General features: G+C 43.1%; 1 protein-coding gene across 3 annotated transcripts in view; it reads left to right on the plus strand.

Moving 5' to 3' along the window:
• Positions 1–22,888, plus strand: part of fars2 (phenylalanyl-tRNA synthetase 2, mitochondrial) — a 295,775-nt gene that overhangs the window by 122,776 nt on the left and 150,111 nt on the right. For all 3 annotated transcript variants that reach the window (XM_041968862.1, XM_041968861.1, XM_041968860.1), the window contains exons 4-8: positions 910–996; positions 1,816–1,875; positions 4,026–4,194; positions 4,657–4,819; positions 4,900–5,031. In XM_041968862.1, coding sequence (XP_041824796.1) covers positions 910–996; positions 1,816–1,875; positions 4,026–4,194; positions 4,657–4,819; positions 4,900–5,031 — 611 coding nt within the window. The remainder of the gene's footprint in view (positions 1–909; positions 997–1,815; positions 1,876–4,025; positions 4,195–4,656; positions 4,820–4,899; positions 5,032–22,888) is intronic.

Below are 22,888 nucleotides of genomic sequence, written 5' to 3' on the forward strand. Positions count from 1 at the left end.
TTAAATGAAAAATACAACACAATACTACAGAAGTACAAGTGAGTCCTTGTTGGATGTGTTTGGGTGTTAGAGGTGTTTGGAGAGGTGTTTTCTGAAGAGATGAGTCTTCATGACCCCACTCCGATAGTGTTTGGAAAAGAAAGAGGTAGCACAGTAGACAGATTAATACAGAAGTTATTCCCATCAGGATCGTCCAGGGGACTCGGTTTGATTGGACAGCTTCATTTCGTTTAGTTCGTTTTCACACTACGCTTCGGCTGACCCAACCGTCTGAACAAATCAGCGTCATTCAGTTACAACAGTTGCTTGTTTGGGTGTGTTATAGCCCAAAACGACCACCGACCAAGAAGAACAAAGTCAGGAAGAAGAAGAAAACTCAGATGGTGGACCAGAATTTGCTTGGCATCCTGGTCTTTGAAAAGCTGGAAAGAGGTGGAGAAAAGTCCCAAAACCCAGAAACATAAGAATATAGTTCAAAACCACTTTTGGACAAGTTTTCTGTCACCACATGCTTGATTTAAGTTTTGGGATCACAGTTTCCTTCCTAGGTTTAGGAACTAAAAGCACTCGTTTAGGTTTGGGAAATATGATCAGATAGCGCTTCATCACATGTTCAATGTGTTAGAAATGACACAGAAATACTTTTATATTGCCTGCGATGGACTGGTGACCTGTCCAGGTGTACCTGCCTCTCACCTGTTAATGCTGGGACAGACTCCAGCTTCCCCGCGACCCGTAATGGACTAAGCGGTTCAGAGAATGAATGAATACGTTTACATTGTTTTCCCAGTGCCTGAAAACCGAAGCTCAGTGCATTGTGGGTTTCAACTTTCCAGTGAAGTTGTAGATTTTCTGCGTGTGAATCTCTGAATCTTTCAGCGCTAACAGCTTGTTTTCATCCCTCCACAGCACCTACACTGGTCGCTGGGGCAACCCGCTCTTCTCTGTCCACGACAACCTGAGTCCTGTGGTGACTGTGGAGCAGAACTTTGACAGGTAAGGAGATTTTTCATGAACTTAAATGACTCAACGGATTTTCTCTGAAACTTAACTTGTCAGAGGACTTTGAAGCAGATTTTTTTTTTATGTTTGATTTAGCTTTAAATTTTTTTAAAGCTCTAACCAACCCTGAAACGCTGCTGGAGAAGCTCTGTGCTGTTGGTTAAATTCAGACAAACACAACAAAATAAAAAAAAGTCCTCTGGTGTTGTGCCTGAAGTAAAACTCTGCCGAATTTTGAAAAATGCCAGGAACTGCAGGGTGTGGGGGTGATCGGGTGGAGTGAATAACAGGCAAAATCATTGAATGACAGCAGCTCAGCGACCATTTGGAAGATAGAAAGCGATAAAGATTCACGAAGCACCGACGCCGCAGAGCGGTCTGCTGAGGTGGAAGACTTTCCCCCCCAGTTAAGCCTCGTCTCCACCAGCGGGTGTGGGACGGTTCGGGTGCAGATATGGTTTGTAAACGGTAATATTATTGTGTGTGAAAAGCAAAACTGGTTTTGCTCCATAATTTTTGACCCACACAATCCTGAATTTTAAAGAAATTTAGAAAATACAAATTTTCTAAGTGGCTCTCATCATGATTAAGTAATACTATATTTTTTACAGCTCAAAAACACATTTTAGGATGTACTTTAATTTTCAAACCCTTCTATCAAATCTTACCTCATGTTACACATTTAATAATAAAACCAGTAAAAGTAGCAGCACATGACGAATCCTAACATGGATGGTCATCCGCTGAGCCTCTTCGGAGGAGTTAAATCATGGCGGCGATTTCTGAAGTGAGTCTTTATGTGCTTAAATACAGCTTGCTGATCCCGCCCGGCCACCCCAGTAGGAAACGAGGAGACAACTACTACCTGAACAGGTGAGTGCTGACAGTTCTGTGTCTTATCCCAATCTCCAACTTTTATTATTACCATTTCAACCAGTCGAGTTTTCTGCTGGTGCTCTTGAGCAAGGCAGAGGTAGATCATGCTTCAGTTTTTATTACACTGTAGCCTTTAAAGTGTAGCTCCACCCCCTACTTTCTGCGTAACTCCACCCACTGCCAAATTTAGAAAAATGCCTGAAACTGCGATGGTTGGGGTGATCAGGGGGTGGAGAGTGGGCGGGTCGGGATACACAGGCAGAAATGATTGACAGACAGCAGCTCAGCTCAATGGCAAAATGCAAAGCGAGATTCACCAAGCAGCTACACCACAGAGCGTCTTTGAGGTGGAAGACTTTCCCTCCTGAATCTCCTCAGCTACACAGGAACCAGGTGGTCCTGAACGTATCAGTGTGAGCCGTTAGCGCTGTTAGCTGTTAGCGCTGAGCTGTTAGCACTGAGCCGTTAGCGCTGTTAGCTGTTAGCGCTGAGCTGTTAGCACTGAGCCGTTAGCGCTGTTAGCTGGCCTGCACAGCCTGTTCAGAGGCGTTGGTGGGCATGGTTTTCTATGCCTGCAAGGCGAGGACCCGCCTGTTTGCATATGCAGGGAGGGACTGTGAGGTTTTAAATTTTCCAGTGACATAGAGGAGCATCAGGTACGGCTCTACATCACGAAAAACAAAACCTGGTTTTAGCCTGTAGGATTATGAGCCACTTTTTACCCACAAAATCCTGTTTTTTAGAGAAATGAAAAAATTACTCATTTTATCAACAGTATAAGTACTTTTTTATCACAGTGAAGTAATTCTATGTTTTTACAGCTCAACAACACATTTTAGGGTGAACTCCCTCTTTAATATAAAAGCTTAGCCTTGATCCCAGTGTGCTCAAACCAATCTCCAAGCTTCCTGTAGAAATTTAGAAAACATAGAGTTTACATAGAGCTGAAAGAGTTTCTAGAAGCAAATTATTTCGAGGTTTTTCAGTCTGGTTTTAAGTTGTCTGCTTTTCTCTTTGTATTTACTGCCCCTGGGGTCGTCCTGAGAAGGCATCTCTTTTCACTTTCACACTGACGATAGTCAGACACGCGCCACTCAAAAGGAAAAATGCTTTCTCCCTGCACCTCTTCTGGCATGTCTCGAAGACATCAAAGCCTGGTTGGCCCTAAACTTTTTAGATCTTAAAGAGGAAAAAACTGAAGTGATGGTGTTTGGTCCCAGTGGCCTTTGTGAACCCCATCTGCTGATCTGGATCCTTTGGCAGGTTTTTTAAAGCCAACAAGTCTCAAACTCGGGTTTTAAGATGGACATGATTTTAAATTGGATCGGTATATCTGAAATGAAGTCCAGCTTTTCCACATCAGGCAGCTAGCTAAGGTCAGAAAGTGATCCATGCCTACGTTACGTCTCAGCTGGATTACTGTAACGCTCTTTATTTTGGGGTTAGCCAGACGGAAGCTCAGAGGGACCAAACTCTGCCTCCACATCAGGGAAGCTTCCTGATTGTCCAGGGTTCAAACTCTTCTTAAAGCCATTTTTATTCTTTGGTTTTCAGCCCAGCATGAGACCCTGTTTTAGTGAGCTGTGCTTTTATTTTATTATTTGTTTAAAATTGCTTATTGTTATTTAATTGTTATTTATTCCCTGTTGATTGTTGTATTTTCTGTGTTTGCTTATCCAGCACTTTACCTCAGCGGTGGTTTTCCAGCAGGGCTTTATAAATAAAGTTGGAACGGTAAAATGTCTTGTTTCAACGTCTGATGTCTCGTTTATATTCTGTCGGGGATAAAATGTGGGGTGATGAAATTCTCTCATTTTTTTTTTCGTGTCTAAATTTTGCAGTGTCTTTACGTTTTTGAAAACGGAGTTGTGAAATCATACTTGTCTGCTAATGGAGAGATGTACATCCCTAGAATTGACTACATGCTGTAGTGAACAGAGCCCCGTGAAGGAATTCCTGTTGAATAGGAGCCAAACAAGTTGCTGGTTCCATCTGTTGGCAGAAATGCTCTGTTGGTTAAACTGGTTTTACTGGGGATTCAGTTTAGTTCAGATTCTGGAAATCCTGAGCTGAGCTTGGAATTAAAGCAGCTTCAGTTTTGATCTTCACTTTAACCCATTTTTATGAAACACGTGTGTTTGTGTCAGAAAAACGATGCTTCGCGCTCACACGTCAGCCCACCAGACGGAGCTGGTGAGGTCCGGTCTGGATGCTTTCCTACTGGCCGGAGATGTTTACAGACGGGACCAGATCGATGCCAGTCATTTCCCCGTCTTTCACCAGATGGAGGGAGTGCGGCTCTTCTCCAACCATGAGGTAGAATAATGGGGTGGTTAAAGTTAAATCTTACAAACGGGTACCGACAGGAAAAAATTTAGTAAATGGAAAAAAAAGGTGTGAATTAGAGGAAATAATTAACTGATTATTACAGCTAATGTGTTAATCTAATGTAAAATTCATTCAGTAAAAGCAAATAGCCAAAGGTTTGATCAGCCAGTTAACCGGCCATGACGTCTGGTGGTTTTATCACTGTTTAGATCTTCTTCATGAACTGCAAACAGTTTGAAGACAAATATGATCCGTGTAGGCATCGTGAGATGATGCTGGCTGGGGCGGGACAGTTGGATTGTTGGGGTGATGTCGGTACACCTGAAAATATTTCATCTCAAAAATGTTTTTCTGTTATAAAAATTAAAAATAAGTAAAAAACAAATAAGTTTTTTTCTTTTTCAGTGTTTTAATTAACCCTAACCCGACCTCTGATGACGTGTCTCTCAGCTGTTCTGTAAGGTCCCGAGCGGTGAGGACCTGTCTCTGTTTGAGCGTGGAGGCCGGCGGACTCCTCACAAGCAGGAAAGCCACACTCTGGAGGCCGTGAAGCTGGTGGAGTTCGACCTGAAACACACCTTGACGCGACTCGTCACCACCCTGTTTGGAGCAGGTGAGTAGCGAGCGTGGATGTTCGGCGTTTCACTCCTGCTCCTAAATAACACGCCGTTTTATCCTCCTCTTCCTCGTCAGATGTGGAGGTCAGGTGGGTCGACTGTTACTTCCCCTTCACTCATCCCTCCTTCGAGATGGAGGTGCGTTTCCAGGGCGACTGGATGGAGGTGCTGGGCTGTGGCGTGATGGAGCAGGAGCTGCTGAACTCAGGTCAGAATGTTAGAAACCTCTCCTACTACACCTGTGAGTGAACATCCACAGCTTTGCGTTTTGTGATGAGCCGTGAGTCGTCCAAGTCCAACCTGCATCCCCAGAAATGCATGCTGGGAGTTTTACGTTGTGTTTATGTAGAGAATTTCTTTTTCATTTTTTTTCCATTTCTCCCAAAAAACTCCATCCTGTAAGTCCTACGTTCACCTGCCAACGTGTTGCTGTCATGTTAAAGTTGTTTTCGTTGAAATCAGGCCTGAGTATCAAACAAAGCAGCTTTCCAGCAGCAAATTTCTCTTCTTGTGACTTTGTCTGAAGAGTTACGGCAGTGTAACTTGCTAAAGGCATGCTAAGGCTGGCAGCGCATTCAGACGTCTGTTTGTCTGAAAAATCAGTCAGAAGCGTGGAGGCCATGCTGCTTATGTCCAGCTACGGTGGGCAGGTCATGTTTCCAGGACGGACAATCATCACTGGCCCAAGGTCATACAGGTAAACTCTGGCCTCGAGCGACAGAATCCTGCAGGTTGTTGTTGTTTCCCTGCTCCGTCACACCTGGTTGAAATTAATGGGTCATTGTGAAAAGTTGACAAGAAGCTGTTGGATCCATTTGATTTGAATCAGGTGTAGTGGAGCAGGGAAACAACAAAACGTGGAGGATACTGGCCTTCGAGGACCAGAGTTTGAATTCTCCTCTGGTAGTCGAAGCATTGGAGCCAGAGTTGGGACCGATTTGATCTAATATTGGAACCAGGCTCGGATATTGACATGATTTACTAATTTAGTATGTCACTAATTTGGATATATTTTAGTCTGGAAACATAAAAAAGCAAGATGGCAACTTAAAATATGTGTAGAGCCAAGGTTTCCAGGTTTCCATAGAAAAACGTTGTTTAGCTAAGAGAAGAGAAGTGTTGTGGAGCGTTCCAGAGAAGCAGTAAACTTCCAGGTTGCTCCAGCTCATCATTCCGGTCTGAGCAGTCTGTCAAGGATAATTCTGGAAAAGTCTGCTAGCTAAAACGTGTGATACCGCGACTCGCGTGCAGAAGGTGAAGGAAGACGTGAGAATCTCCAGCTTGGCTTGTTTTGTACTTTGCTGCAGCTTGTTGGGCGTGACGGGGAAATGTCATCCGCTAAAGCACGTAAACCTGAGAGCATGTTAACATTCACAGCTGGCACAGTCCTGTTCGGAGGATCTTCAAACTGAAGCTGCAGACCACAACGCTGCCAGACTAGCTAGTGTTCCTGGATTATTCACATACTATGAATATGAAGAAAGCAGCTGTCACACATGTTCAACTTCGAGGCTACTCACAGGGCCAATGTCCAGGAGAAAAGAAGAAGGCGAAAGAACTGTGACAGAAAACCACCCAAGCAGGATCAGACTTTCCAGGGCCTGCCTTTCTCAGTGAGCTGGTAAAAGGTGCACACAGCCACTTCGCTTACAAAATCAAGCCAACATTACACTGCAATACATGTGCATACTCATCTACAGACAAACAAAGCTCCTCCACAGATGGACTCATCTAAAGTGTGTCAGCGGAGTGTGTGTTGGTCCGATCCAGCCACACTGTGTATTTAAAAGCTTGTATTATTGATTAGAACAAGCAAATGAAACACAGTGCTGCAGCTTTGTCTGAAAGAAGCAGCAAGTTAGCCGCTGAGCAGTCTGATCGCAGAGACACGAGCAAAAGACACTGACTGATAGTTAGACTGGCAGAGAGCAGAGAGGGGGCTGAACCCGAGGAAGGGGAGATGAAAACAGGTTGTGAAGGCAGGCCTGTTGTTTAGATGGAAGACATAAGTGTCTCAAGAGCACCAAACATCTGGCTGGCCTGTTCACACAAGGCCTGCGTGAGATCATTATCAGCTATCACCTTAATGAAAGCATTTCTGTCGCTTTCTTGACCAGAACTCCCTTGAAGATGAGATCTTGCATCTAAGTGGGATGGGGCTGCAACAAAAAAAACTACAGAGTGAGGCATCGTCTTCTTTTCCTATCTCTGCTGCACATGCTCAATAAATAAAGTCCGCCAGGGGAAAATATGGCGTCCGACCAGGGAGCAAAACGGTGACAGAGGACGTCAAAAGTCTGAAATAACTTCATGTTAAACTTACAGAATAAATACATGTTTGTAAAATGGACCTTGTGTACCACGGAAGTACGTCTGCAACGCTCGAACATTTAAAGAGGAGGAACGTCGGACTTCCATAACAACCTCATGCAAGACTTCAAAACTGAAAGTGAAATAAGATCCATTTAATAATCATGAGATAAATAATCTGATTGGTGGACTAGTCGTTTAAACAGTCGTGACTAATCGACCATCAGAATATTAGTTGCTGCCCTAAAGTGTAAATAAAGGACAAACAACGTAAACATGGTGCGTCTCAGAGTTTACTGGTGTTCGACATGAGGACAACTAACCTGAAACAGAAAAGTAATAATGAGCTAGAAGCACTCGGACGGAGCAGACCTCCACCCAGCCACTCACCTGAGAAAAACCCCTAAACAGCCCACCCTGGACCCCCATATCTGGAACCTTCTGGATCACCAGATGCAGAATATCAACACGGTCCAGGTCAAACGATGTCAGATTAGAACATCTTCATCTTTTTATTTTGCTGATGATTCTGTGCGTTATCTGATGAGTTAGAGGCTGTAATGGCAAAATTATCCTCATCTCCCCACAGCAAAGAATCCTTAAACATATTCCTGGATCCAGACGGTGATCCGGATTACCCCCAGAACGGAATCGCTTGTTCCTTCATCCCGGAAAATTTAATTAATATCGTCCATAACTTTTTAATTATTATAAATGACGGACTTGGTGGAGGTAAGAATGAAATGTTGCTGGAATTTAACTAATGGAAATCAAACAAACTGAACAACTCTCACTGAGACTTCTGCACCTGTGCACAGGTCATCGGACTCTTGGAGCAAACCACTCCAGCAGTCTCAGGGTTTCTTCTCCAGACTTTTACAGATGTTCAACATCTGTAGGATCTGGATCTGGGCTCAAAGCTGGCATGATAGACCACGGTTTAGTTCTTGGCCGTTCTTGGCTGTTTTCACCTTCATGTTTTGGCTCTTTTTGCTGTCGGAGGACCTGAAGTTTCATTGTGTGCAGCACATCGTGTGTGGAGTCGTACATGTGTGGCTTTTCCACATGCTACTGAGGGCCTTGTTTTTTAAATTAATAAAAGTTTCTTCAGACTTTAATCATCCAAATCTAACATGACTGAAGAAGATTTAGCTGCACATGAAGCTGTTTGTATTGACAGAGAAGGTTTTCATTGGTGCAACTTTTTACTTATTTTTAAAAACAGCACAATTTAAAAACACACAAAGCACACACCACATGTAAACATCCAGAGAAATAAAAACACAAACAGAAAACAACTATTTCACATCAGGGAAGGTTAAAGAATTAAACATGTAAAAATGTCCAGGTTAAGAGCAGGGGGGGGTCGTTCCAGAGTTTGGGGCACCTTCTCAGAGGCTCAGTCGAGACCTGGGGACCACCGAGAGTCTTGGGCCGGGGGACCTCAGGGATACACGTGGAGGGTAATGGCATAAAAGATCTGCTATGTAAGAAGGAGCTAGGAACAGATTTTCCTGGTCAGGGCCGGCAAAAGGGGGCACAGGTGAGACCTTTTTAGGTCTAGATTTCATGAAATATTGACCTGATTATTACAAATATTGAACTGATCATCTGATGTAAAAAAGTGAATAAAAACTAGTAAAACAAGCAGCCAATGGTGTGTTTTACCAGCAGGTGTTACTTTGGGTGAAGCTGCTGTAGGACTTTTATCACTGCTGCACAAACACACACACACACACACACACACACTTCAACGATAAAGGGAAAAAGCTGTAAACCTGTAGGCGGAGTCTCTTCATTTTCAAGTCTCATCTGTGATCTCTTTAAATGATTTTGCTTGTTTTAAAGCGGCTCTTTATTATTATTATTATTATTATTATTATTATTATTATATATTTATGCTCCTTTTTAATGGCTTTTAAAATCTGTTTTGATATGCAGAACATGCTATGTGTCATCCTCACATCCTTCATCCTGGTATTTACACATCTTAACAAATCTCCCTTTGCTATGACTCCAGAAGTCTTCAGATGGTCCTTGTGGTTGCAGAGATTTACTTACTGAAAAATGGGCAGAGCTGATCTGTGGATTATTTAAAACCTCACATTCAGTCAGTGAGTGGACTTTGGTTGCAACTCGGATCTGTTTTGCTTTGTTTGTTGTCACACTGAATCCACGTTTAGTTATTGACACAGAACTGGTCCGACTGGTTTGACTGGTGCTTGCTGGGCTGCAGCTTTCAGCCCTGCCACAGGAGGGAGCTGCAGATCAAAGCTGGAGATGGAGGCATCTCTCGGTCTTCCTCCTACTGCTGCAGGAATCCCTGTCATGCTCATCCTCTCATTACTGAACGCTTTGCATCATCATCGTCGTCGTCATCGGCCCCCCGCTCAGGTGTGTGTTTGTGCTCATGTCTGAAACCATTCTCACTGTTTCAGGACTCACAGCGAGAGGAGAGCGCCTTTGGCTGCTTTACTCTGTGACAGTGCCTCTGTGTGTGTGTTTCCTGCTAACAGTAGAAGCAGTGTGAGGTTAAATTGATGCTGAGGTCCAAACAGTAGCAGAGGAAGTGGAATCTCTGGTGTGACTCTTCATTGGGTGGAATCACCTTCACGTTCACTCAGTCATGTCACAGCAGGTTGGTTTTACACCCGTTTCAGTCCATGTGGCAGAAAAAGCACACAAACAACAACTTTTAATGACCAGCTGTCGCTGCCGACAAGTCGTAGAAAACTCCTCCACATGATCTCGTCTCATTCTGACCGCGGCTTTGACAGCTGGAGTTTGTGGGAGTCGCTAATAAAGACAATAGAGCAGCTCGTCTGACTGCACAGCTGCCACAGTCCGAAAATCAAGCCTCCTGCAGAGGTCTGGACACACCCTGCGTTTCCTTATTTTCCCAGGAACAGGTGCAGCGGTTTATTGAAACACGAACAAACATGAAAAATTGTATATGAGGCAAAAACAAGTTGTTCAGTTATAATGAGCTTAAAATCAATTCTACAGTAATTTATGCAAACGTGCATGCACATCACTGCGATGCAGGGCAGGAAGCGGGCTGTTGGGTGAAATCTACGAGTAATTTAGAGCGTTGCCAGACAGTTGTCGTGTATTCGACTGTTCCAGTCGGCGAGGTGAGAAGTCACGTGACCAGAGAAAGTTTTCCCTGGTTTCTCGTGAAGAAACACCAGCGAGCAGCCTGGATTTGTGGTGATAGAAGGTGATGCCCCGGCACCAGTTACGCGGCGCTCAGAAAAATCTCATTTTCTCTTGAAGTGTTTAAGTTTTATACATCCACCTGACTCTTCTTTAGTCCTCCACTCATTTTAAAGATCATGCATCATGCTGAGATACGCCAAGTTTCCAGCTAACAGCTCTTTGGGAATCATCTTGTTGCTACACTATATAAATACTATATAATAAAAGACCATTTCCTGTCTTCCAAACTGTCTTTGCTGTTTTTCATAGATGCAATGTGACAAATAATGTCTTTGACAAGCTGCTAGAAAGAAGGAGCCTAAGGATCTTTTAATATTGGCTCTTTGCCACGTTGTCTGTTACATGTCCATGTAACACCGGTTCATCCCTTCAGTTCGGGGCCTTTTTTATGTTTGGATGAATTGTTGGTCAGAGAAAAGTGGCTGAACAAACAAACAGTCCTCTGAAATGGTCAGGTAAAATAACTGGACCAATTATAAGTGAAAAAGCAGGAAATGTCCAAAGAAAACCCTGAAAGATCTTTACTTAAGACTTCAAGATATGAGAACAAGGTCTGGCTGCTTGGAAGCAACACTGAAAGACTTGGGAACGGTACTCAGCTTATTTTACTCCCCACCAGCTTCCTCTGGTGCTGTCAGATCATCACCTGCGTATTTATTCGTTTTTCAGCCGTTTATTTGCATGTCTTCTCCCGCTGTGAAGTCTGATCAGAGGGGAAGGACAAACCTGCTGCACGGTTGCTCAGGTTGGAGGACTCAAGTTGGGACTCGCTGGAAGCCGAACACACCGGCGGGTGTAGCCGAGCACACCGGCGGGTGTAGCCGAGCACACGATGCTGCTCCATTCACAACAATCCGAGTGTCGACCCGCACGTCCACTTAAAGTCATACAGCTTGAACAGAGATGCATCGACAGCGTCTCACTCTGCCATCGGCACTGCAGCAATGCTCGTCACACACAAACACACACACGCATGTGCACACGCGCACACACACACACACACACATTCATTCTCATTTTCACTCTTAACACTCCTCACCCTTTCCACCTCCCCTACATATCCACTGCGGCAGTGTGGCTCTGTTGCCTTGGAAACCACTCATTCACACTACCCCTCCTCCATTCCCTCCACACACACACACACACTTTTTTCTGGAACAAACACTGAGAGACAATGAGGAAGAGCCGGCAAAGAGAGCAAAATAAATGAGGACAAAGGAGCGTTGAAGTTAATGTGGTGAGGGAGGAAGGATGGGAGGATGAAGAAGAGAAAGGGAACTTTAATGGGATGCAGAGGAGGAGGATGAAGGGAGGATTAAATGAGTGGCAGGACCTGGTCTCCTCAAGGAGGAATCAACAGGGGACACCAGTTGGCGCTGGTGTGTGTGTGTGTGTGTGTGTGTGTGTGTGTGTGTGTGTGTGTGTGTGTGTGTGTGTGTGTTATTTACGGGTGTGGACGCGTGACTGCCATATGTGTTGCCTGAGGCCCGGTACGACGAGGGGGAGAGTTAATGAGGGCTGTTAGAGGAGAGGATTCTTAGAGGAGGAGTCAGGGCAGGAGCTCGGAAAGGAAGGAGGAGAATGGGAGGATGAGGAGCAGGAGGAAGAGAAAAAGTTTACAGGAAGTGGAAAAGATGAGGAAGGAGATGTTAAAGAAGGAGATGGAAGGGGATTGGGGGATGAGGAAGAAGAAGGAAAAGAGGGAAAGGTGGAGGGAGTGATAGATGGAGGTGGGAAATGAGTTAATAGAGATGAAGGGGTGGAGGGAGATGAATGATTTTATTAAAGTGCTGATGATGAGGGAAGGGGTGAAGTGGGTTCTGACATTTCTGTATCTGTGTGATAATGACCCACCCACCTATCCACACACACACACACACACACACACACACACACACACACACACACACACACACACACACACACACACACACACAGACTAAATGAAACTGAAGTGTGTCGCCTGGAAATCAAGTCAGAATTTTCTGGACTGGTTTTCAGATCCGATATGGATCCTCTGTGTTATTTTGGCTCTAAATCCTCTGATGATGCCCTTCGTACCTCACCATCCCACCCCTTAATGTTTGCACTAAGGGGCGGGACTTAGACTACTCATGAGCAGCCTGTCAGGCTAGAGGGGAGAGAAAGAGGAGACGACGAGAGAAGTTTCTACCAGTCTTACGTTTGGTGTAACAGTTTAAGTCGTAGTTTGCAGTTTATTGTAATCCCACCTGGATGTTTGTGCGTAAAGTCAAGTAAGTGCTGTTTAAGTGATGTTAAAGTCAGTAATGCCGTTTATTTGGTAAATATACCTGTTCAACTCACTTAATTGATGCCATGCGCTGTTGACATGAGCAGGCTATGTTTGCTACCAAGCAGCTGTGTTCATGTAGAAACTACGTACTTTGTGCCTTTATGCTGCAACTGCACCTGTGTTTGTATTAGTTAGGTGCTGATATTATGTTATTTATTATTTATTATTATATTATTTCTGTTTTAGAACCACACAACCAAGACCTCCAGTGTGTATAAGGGACAAACTGTAAAGCTCAGTTGGTTTAATAAATCCTGCATAAGTACAGCCGACTCATTCTTTGGAGTTCTAACCCGACTCACAACAGCGATTTGAACACTCCAACCAGCACAGCACTGTTACTATCTTTCAGATTTTTTGTTTTGCATTTTTTATTTTTCCTTAGACAATAATAATGAGAATCTTTTTCTTTTTAAAAAAGTGTTGAGATAACAGTTAATAAGAGTAATTAAATGATCAAACCTTGATACAGTTGCGGTTATTACATACCCGAACTATTTGATAGCGATGGCTGGTTTACTTCCACAATTGTTTAAAAAAGATTCATTATAGTAAAGTCTGTAAAATCTACCAGAAAGTAGAGCAGGAAAGTAAAGGGTTAAAGAAAATGAGAGGATCAGCTCCAGCTTGTGCAGCTATAAACTTTCACCTCAGTACTAGTTTCTGTGGAAACCTGCTGCCTGTAGACCTGATTTAAGCAATATCATGTTATTGAAATTTTTTAATTTAATTTGTAAACATTTTTTGACGTGTAGTTACCAACAGTGCACCTACAGCCAATAATGTAAACATTTCAGCCATTTTAAATGTAATTAGGCCAATGAAACTGAAATAAAGTTGTCAATAATGTAAGAGGACAACATTGGTTGGTTATTGGCCAGGTACACCCACCGTCCAAAAATTATCCCTAGGAGCGAATGTGAGTTGTTGTTTGTCTCTTGTTAGTACCAGACCACACCAAACTGCACCAAACTGAACCAAACTGTACCACACTGCACCAAACCACACCAAACTCTACCAAACCACGCCAAACTGCACCAAACTGAACCAAACTGTATCTAACTGCACCAAACCACACCAAACTCTATCAAACCACGCCAACCTGTACCAAACTGAACCAAACTGTATCTAACTGCACCAAACCACACCAAACTCTATCAAACCACGCCAACCTGTACCAAACTGAACCAAACTGTATCTAACTGCACCAAACCACACCAAACTCTATCAAACCACGCCAACCTGTACCAAACTGAACCAAACTGTATCAAACTCCACCAAACCACACCAAACTCTATCAAACCACGCCAACCTGTACCAAACTGCACCAAACTGTACCAAACCGCTCCAACCTGTACCAAACTGCACCAGACTACACCAAACTGTACCAAACTGCACCAAACTGCACCAAACTACACCAAACTGTACCAAACCGCTCCAACCTGTACCAAACTGCACCAGACTACACCAAACTGTACCAAACTGCACCAAACTGCACCAAACTACACCAAACTGTACCAAACCGCTCCAACCTGTACCAAACTGCACCAAACTCTACCAAGCTGAACCAAACTGTACCAAACTGCACCAAACTCTACCAAGCTGGACCAAACTGTACCAAACTGCACCAAACTACACCAGGTACAGGTCATGTTTGTAAATGAGAACTGGTTCTCAAACATTTTTTTACCTGGTTAAATAAAGGTTAAAAAAAAAAAAAAAAAAAAAAAAAAAAAAACTGCACCAAACTGTACCAAACCACGCCAACCTGTACCAAACTACACCAAACTGCACCAAACTACACCAAACTCTACCAAGCTGAACCAAACTGCACCAAACTATACCAGGTACAGGTCATGTTTGTAAATGAGAACTGGTTCTCAAACATTTTTTTACCTGGTTAAATAAAGGTTAAAAAACAAAAAAAAAGAAATGCACCAAACTGCACCAAACCGCTCCAACCTGTACCAAACTACACCAAACTGCACCAAACTGCACCAAACTGTACCAAACTGCACCAAACTGCACCAAACTGTACCAAACCGCTCCAAGCTGAACCAAACTGCACCAAACTGTACCACACCGCTCCAACATGTACCAAACTGCACCAAACTCTACCAAGCTGAACTAAACTGTACCAAACTGCACCAAACTGCACCAAACTGTACCAAACTGCACAGAACTCTACCAAGCTGAACCAAACTGAACCAAACTGCACCAAACTGCACCAAACTGCACCAAACTGTACCAAACCGCTCCAAACTGCACCAAACTCTACCAAGCTGAACCAAACTGTACCAAACTGCACCAAACTGCACCAAACTGTACCAAACCGCTCCAAACTGCACCAAACTATACCAAGCTGAACCAAACTGTACCAAACTGCACCAACCTACACCAAACTGTACCAAACCGCTCCAACCTGTACCAAACTCTACCAAGCTGAACCAAACTTCACCAAACTACACCAAACTGCACCAAACTCTACCAAGCTGTACCAAACTGCACCAGACTGCACCAAACTCTACCAACCTACACCAAACTGTACCAAACCGCTCCAACCTGTACCAAACTGCACCAAACTCTACCAAGCTGAACCAAACTGCACCAAACTGCACCAAACTCTACCAAGCTGAACCAAACTGCACCAAACTGCACCAAACTCTACCAAACCGCTCCAAACTGCACCAAACTGTACCAAGCTGTACCAAACTGCACCAAACTACACCAAACTGTACCAAACTGCTCCAACCTGTACCAAGCTGAACCAAACTGCACCAAACTACACCAAACTGTAACAAACTCTACCAAGCTGAACCAAACTGCACCAAACTGCACAAAACTCTACCAAACTGCACCAAACTGTACCAAGCTGAACCAAACTCTACCAAACTGCACCAAACTCTACCAAACTCTACCAAACTGCACCAAACTCTACCAAGCTGAACCAAACTGTACTAAACTGCACCAAACTACACCAAACTGTACCAAACTGCTCCAACCTGTACCAAGCTGAGCCAAACTCTACCAAGCTGAACCAAACTGCACCAAACTACACCAAACTGCACCAAACTGCACCAAACTGCACCAAATGGAACCAAACTGCACCAAAATGTACCAAACTGTACCAAACCGGTCCAACCTGTACCAAACTGTACCAAACTATACCAAACTGCACCAAACTTTTACAAACTCTACCAAGCTGAACCAAACTGAACCAAACTGCACCAAACTATACCAAACTGCACCAAACTGCACCAAACTGCACCAAACTCTACCAAGCTGAACCAAACTGTACCAAACTGCACCAAACTGCACCAAACTGTACCAAACCGCTCCAAACTGCACCAAACTCTACCAAGCTGAACCAAACTGTACGAAACTGCACCAAACTACACCAAACTGTACCAAACCGCTCCAACCTGTACCAAACTCTACCAAGCTGTACCAAACTGCACCAAACTACACCAAACTGTACCAAACTGCTCCAACCTGTACCAAGCTGAACCAAACTCTACCAAGCTGAACCAAACTGCACCAAACTACACCAAACTGTAACAAACTCTACCAAGCTGAACCAAACTGCACCAAACTGCACAAAACTCTACCAAACTGCACCAAACTCTACCAAGCTGAACCAAACTGCACCAAACTGCACCAAACTCTACCAAACTGCACCAAACTCTACCAAGCTGAACCAAACTGTACTAAACTGCACCAAACTACACCAAACTGTACCAAACTGCTCCAACCTGTACCAAGCTGAGCCAAACTCTACCAAGCTGAACCAAACTGCACCAAACTACACCAAACTGCACCAAACTGCACCAAATGGAACCAAACTGCACCAAAATGTACCAAACTGTACCAAACCGCTCCAACCTGTACCAAACTATACCAAACTGCACCAAACTGCACCAAACTCTACCAAGCTGAACAAAACTGCACCAAACTGCACCAAACTCTACCAAGCTGAACCAAACTGTACCAAACTGCACCAAACTCTACCAAGCTGAACCAAACTGTACGAAACTGCACCAAACTACACCAAACTGTACCAAACCGCTCCAACCTGTACCAAACTCTACCAAGCTGAACCAAACTGCACCAAACTACACCAAAATGTACCAAACTGCACCAAACTGTACCAAACTGTACCAAGCTCCAACTGCAGCCAAACTCTACCAAGCTGAACCAAACTGTACCAAACTGCACCAAACTACACCAAACTGTACCAAACCGCTCCAACCTGTACCAAACTGCACCAAACTCTACCAAGCTGAACCAAACTGCACCAGACTGCACCAAACTCTACCAAACTGCACCAAACTGTACCAAACCGCTCCAAACTGCACCAAACTGTACCAAGCTGTACCAAACTGCACCAAACTACACCAAACTGTACCAAACTGCTCCAACCTGTACCAAGCTGAACCAAACTCTACCAAGCTGAACCAAACTGTACCAAACTGCACCAAACTACACCAAACTGTACCAAACCGCTCCAACCTGTACCAAGCTGAACCAAACTCTACCAAGCTGAACCAAACTGCACCAAACTACACCAAACTGTAACAAACTCTACCAAGCTGAACCAAACTGCACCAAACTGCACAAAACTCTACCAAACTGCACCAAACTCTACCAAGCTGAACCAAACTGCACCAAACTGCAACAAACTCTACCAAACTGCACCAAACTCTACCAAGCTGAACCAAACTGTACTAAACTGCACCAAACTACACCAAACTGTACCAAACTGCTCCAACCTGTACCAGCTGAGCCAAACTCTACCAAGCTGAACCAAACTGCACCAAACTACACCAAACTGCACCAAACTGCACCAAACTGCACCAAATGGAACCAAACTGCACCAAAATGTACCAAACTGTACCAAACCGCTCCAACCTGTACCAAACTATACCAAACTGCACCAAACTGCACCAAACTGCACCAAACTCTACCAAGCTGAACAAAACTGCACCAAACTGCACCAAACTCTACCAAGCTGAACCAAACTGTACCAAACTGCACCAAACTCTACCAAGCTGAACCAAACTGTACGAAACTGCACCAAACTACACCAAACTGTACCAAACCGCTCCAACCTGTACCAAACTCTACCAAGCTGAACCAAACTGCACCAAACTACACCAAAATGTACCAAACTGCACCAAACTGTACCAAACTGTACCAAACCGCTCCAAACTGCACCAAACTCTACCAAGCTGAACCAAACTGTACCAAACTGCACCAAACTACACCAAACTGTACCAAACCGCTCCAACCTGTACCAAACTGCACCAAACTCTACCAAGCTGAACCAAACTGCACCAAACTGCACCAAACTCTACCAAGCTGAACCAAACTGCACCAGACTGCACCAAACTCTACCAAACTGCACCAAACTGTACCAAACCGCTCCAAACTGCACCAAACTGTACCAAGCTGTACCAAACTGCACCAAACTACACCAAAACTGTACCAAAACTGCTCCAACCTGTACCAAGCTGAACCAAACTCTACCAAGCTGAACCAAACTGCACCAAACTACACCAAACTGTAACAAACTCTACCAAGCTGAACCAAACTGCACCAAACTGCACAAAACTCTACCAAACTGCACCAAACTCTACCAAGCTGAACCAAACTCTACCAAACTGCACCAAACTCTACCAAACTGTACCAAACTGCACCAAACTCTACCAAGCTGAACCAAACTGTACTAAACTGCACCAAACTACACCAAACTGTACCAAACTGCTCCAACCTGTACCAAGCTGAGCCAAACTCTACCAAGCTGAACCAAACTGCACCAAACTACACCAAACTGCACCAAACTACACCAAACTGCACCAAACTGCACCAAACTGCACCAAATGGAACCAAACTGCACCAAAATGTACCAAACTGTACCAAACCGCTCCAACCTGTACCAAACTGTACCAAACTATACCAAACTGCACCAAACTTTTACAAACTCTACCAAGCTGAACCAAACTGAACCAAACTGCACCAAACTATACCAAACTGCACCAAACTGCACCAAACTCTACCAAGCTGAACCAAACTGTACCAAACTGCACCAAACTGCACCAAACTGTACCAAACCGCTCCAAACTGCACCAAACTCTACCAAGCTGAACCAAACTGTACGAAACTGCACCAAACTACACCAAACTGTACCAAACCGCTCCAACCTGTACCAAACTCTACCAAGCTGAACCAAACTGCACCAAACTACACCAAAATGTACCAAACTGCACCAAACTGTACCAAACCGCTCCAAACTGCACCAAACTCTACCAAGCTGAACCAAACTGTACCAAACTGCACCAAACTACACCAAACTGTACCAAACCGCTCCAACCTGTACCAAACTGCACCAAACTCTACCAAGCTGAACCAAACTGCACCAAACTGCACCAAACTCTACCAAGCTGAACCAAACTGCACCAGACTGCACCAAACTCTACCAAACTGCACCAAACTGTACCAAACCGCTCCAAACTGCACCAAACTCTACCAAGCTGAACCAAACTGTACCAAACTGCACCAAACTACACCAAACTGTACCAAACTGCTCCAACCTGTACCAAGCTGAACCAAACTCTACCAAGCTGAACCAAACTGCACCAAACTACACCAAACTGTACCAAACTCTACCAAGCTGGACCAAACTGCACCAAACTGCACCAAACTCTACCAAACTGCACCAAACTCTACCAAGCTGAACCAAACTGTACCAAACTGCACCAAACTCTACCAAACTGCACCAAACTGTACCAAACTCTACCAAACTGCACCAAACTCTACCAAGCTGTACCAAACTGTCCCAAACTGCACCAAACTACACCAAACTGCTCCAACCTGTACCAAGCTGAGCCAAACTCTACCAAGCTGAACCAAACTGCACCAAACTACACCAAACTGTACCAAACTGCACCAAACTGCACCAAATGGAACCAAACTGCACCAAACTGTACCAAACCGCTCCAACCTGTACTAAACTGCACCAAACTCTACCAAGCTGAACGAAATTGTACTAAACTGCACCAAACTACACCAAACTGTACCAAACCGCTCCAACCTGTACAAAACTGCACCAAACTATACCAAGCTGAACCAAACTGCACCAAACTACACCAAACTGTACCAAACTGCTCCAACCTGTACCAAGCTGAACCAAACTCTACCAAGCTGAACCAAACTGCACCAAACTACACCAAACTGTACCAAACTCTACCAAGCTGAACCAAACTGCACCAAACTGCACCAAACTCTACCAAACTGCACCAAACTCTACCAAGCTGAACCAAACTCTACCAAACTGCACCAAACTGCACCAAACTGTACCAAACTCTACCAAACTGCACCAAACTCTACCAAGCTGAACCAAACTGTACCAAACTGCACCAAACTACACCAAACTGTACCAAACTGCTCCAACCTGTACAGAGCTGAGCCAAACTCTACCAAGCTGAGCCAAACTGCACCAAACTACACCAAACTGTACCAAACTGCACCAAACTGTACCAAACTGTACCAAACCGCTCCAACCTGTACCAAACTGCACCAAACTATACAAAGCTGAACCAAACTGCACCAAACTGTACCAAACCGCTCCAAGCTGTACCAAACTGCACCAAACTATACCAAGCTGAACCAAACTGCACCAAACTGCACCAAACTGCACCAAACTGTACCAAACTGTACCAAACCGCTCTAACCTGTACCAAACTGCACCAAACTCTACCAAGCTGAACCAAACTGTACTAAACTGCACCAAACTACACCAAACTGTACCAAACCGCTCCAACCTGTACCAAACTGCACCAAACTCTACCAAGCTGAACCAAACTGTACCAAACTGCACCAAACTGTACCAAGCTGTGCCGTGCTGAGCCAGAGTTTTTAGTGGATACAGGGTTTAAGGATTTTTTTCTGCCGGTTTTTGTCTGTGTGTGATTGTGTGTTTGTGTTTTTGTGTGTTTGTGTGATTGTGTATTAAAAGTGTGTTTGTGTGATTGTGTGTTTGTGTTTTCGTGTGTTTGTGTGATTGTGTGTTTGTGTTTTCGTGTGTTTGTGTGATTGTGTATTAAAGTGTGTTTGTGTGGTTGTGTGTTTGTGTTTTTGTGTGTTTGTGTGATTGTGTATTAAAAGTGTGTTTGTGTGATTGTGTGATTGTGTATTAAAAGTGTGATTGTGTGGTTGTATGTTTGTGTGGTTGTGTGTTTGTGTATTAAAAGTGTGATTGTGTGGTTGTATGTTTGTGTGGTTGTGTGTTTGTGTATTAAAAGTGTGATTGTGTGGTTGTATGTTTGTGTGTTTGTGTATTAAAAGTGTGATTGTGTGGTTTGTATGTTTGTGTGGTTGTGTGTTTGTGTATTAAAAGTGTGATTGTGTGGTTGTATGTTTGTGTGGTTGTGTGTTTATGTATAAAAAGTGTGTTTGTGTATTAAAAGTGTGATTGTGTGTTTGTGTATTAAAAGTGTGATTGTGTGTTTGTGTTTTTGTATGTTTGTGTATTAAAAGTGTGATTGTGTGTTTGTGTGGTTGTGTGTTTATGTATTAAAAGTGTGATTGTGTGGTTGTATGTTTGTGTGTTTGTGTGTTTATGTATAAAAAGTGTGTTTGTGTGTTTGTGTATTAAAAGTGTGATTGTGTGTTTGTGTTTTTGTATGTTTGTGTATTAAAAGTATGATTGTGTGGTTGTATGTTTGTGTGTTTGTGTATTAAAAGTGTGATTGTGTGGTTTGTATGTTTGTGTGGTTGTGTGTTTGTGTATTAAAAGTGTGATTGTGTGGTTGTATGTTTGTGTGGTTGTGTGTTTATGTATAAAAAGTGTGTTTGTGTGTTTGTGTATTAAAAGTGTGATTGTGTGTTTGTGTTTTTGTGTGTTTGTGTATTAAAAGTATGATTGTGTGGTTGTATGTTTGTGTGTTTGTGTATTAAAAGTGTGATTGTGTGGTTGTATGTTTGTGTGGTTGTGTGTTTATGTATAAAAAGTGTATTTGTGTGTTTGTGCATTAAAAGTGTGATTGTGTGTTTGTGTATTAAAAGTGTGATTGTGTGTTTGTGTTTTTGTATATTTGTGTATTAAAAGTGTGATTGTGTGGTTGTATGTTTGTGTGGTTGTGTGTTTGTTTTTTTTTGTGTGTTTGTGTAATTGTGTATTAAAAGTGTGTTTGTGTGATTGTGTGTTTGTGTTTTTGTGTTTGTGTTTTTGTGTGTTTGTGTGATTGTGTATTAAAGTGTGTTTGTGTGATTGTGTGTTTGTGTATTAAAAGTGTGATTGTGTGGTTGTATGTTTGCGTGGTTGTGTGTTTGTGTATTAAAAGTGTAATTGTGTGGTTGTATGTTTGTGTGGTTGTGTGTTTATGTATAAAAAGTGTGTTTGTGTGTTTGTGTATTAAAAGTGTGATTGTGTGTTTGTGTATTAAAAGTGTGATTGTGTGTTTGTGTATTAAAAGTGTGGTTGTATGTTTGTGTGGTTGTGTGTTTGTGTATTAAATGTGTGATTGTGTGGTTGTATGTTTGTGTGGTTGTCTGTTTTGGTATTAAAAGTGTGATTGTGTGGTTGTATGTTTGTGTGATTGTGTTTTGTGTATTAAAAGTGTGATTGTGTGTTTGTGTATTAAAAGTGTGATTGTGTGTTTGTGTATTAAAAGTGTGGTTGTATGTTTGTGTGATTGTGTGTTTGTGTATTAAAAGTGTGATTGTGTGTTTGTGTATTAAAAGTGTGATTGTGTGGTTGTATGTTTGTGTGGTTGTGTGTTTATGTATTAAAAGTGTGATTGTGTGGTTGTGTTGTTGTGTGGTTGTGTGTTTGTGTATTAAAAGTGTGATTGTGTGGTTGCATGTTTGTGTGGTTGTGTGTTTGTGTTTTTGTATGTTTGTGTATTAAAAGTGTGTTTGTGTGGTTGTGTGTTTGTTTTTTTTGTGTGTTTGTGTAATTGTGTATTAAAAGTGTGTAAGTGTGATTGTGTGTTTGTGTTTTTGTGTGTTTGTGTGATTGTGTATTAAAGTGTGTTTGTGTGATTGTGTGTTTGTGTATTAAAAGTGTGATTGTGTGGTTGTATGTTTGTGTGGTTGTGTATTAAAAGTGTGTTTGTGTGATTGTGTGTTTGTGTTTTTGTGTGTTTGTGTGATTGTGTATTAAAGTGTGTTTGTGTGATTGTGTGTTTGTGTATTAAAAGTGTGATTGTGTGGTTGTATGTTT

The sequence above is a fragment of the Melanotaenia boesemani genome, chromosome 18, assembly GCF_017639745.1.
Source record: "Melanotaenia boesemani isolate fMelBoe1 chromosome 18, fMelBoe1.pri, whole genome shotgun sequence".
NCBI classification, from domain to species: Eukaryota; Metazoa; Chordata; class Actinopteri; order Atheriniformes; family Melanotaeniidae; genus Melanotaenia; species Melanotaenia boesemani.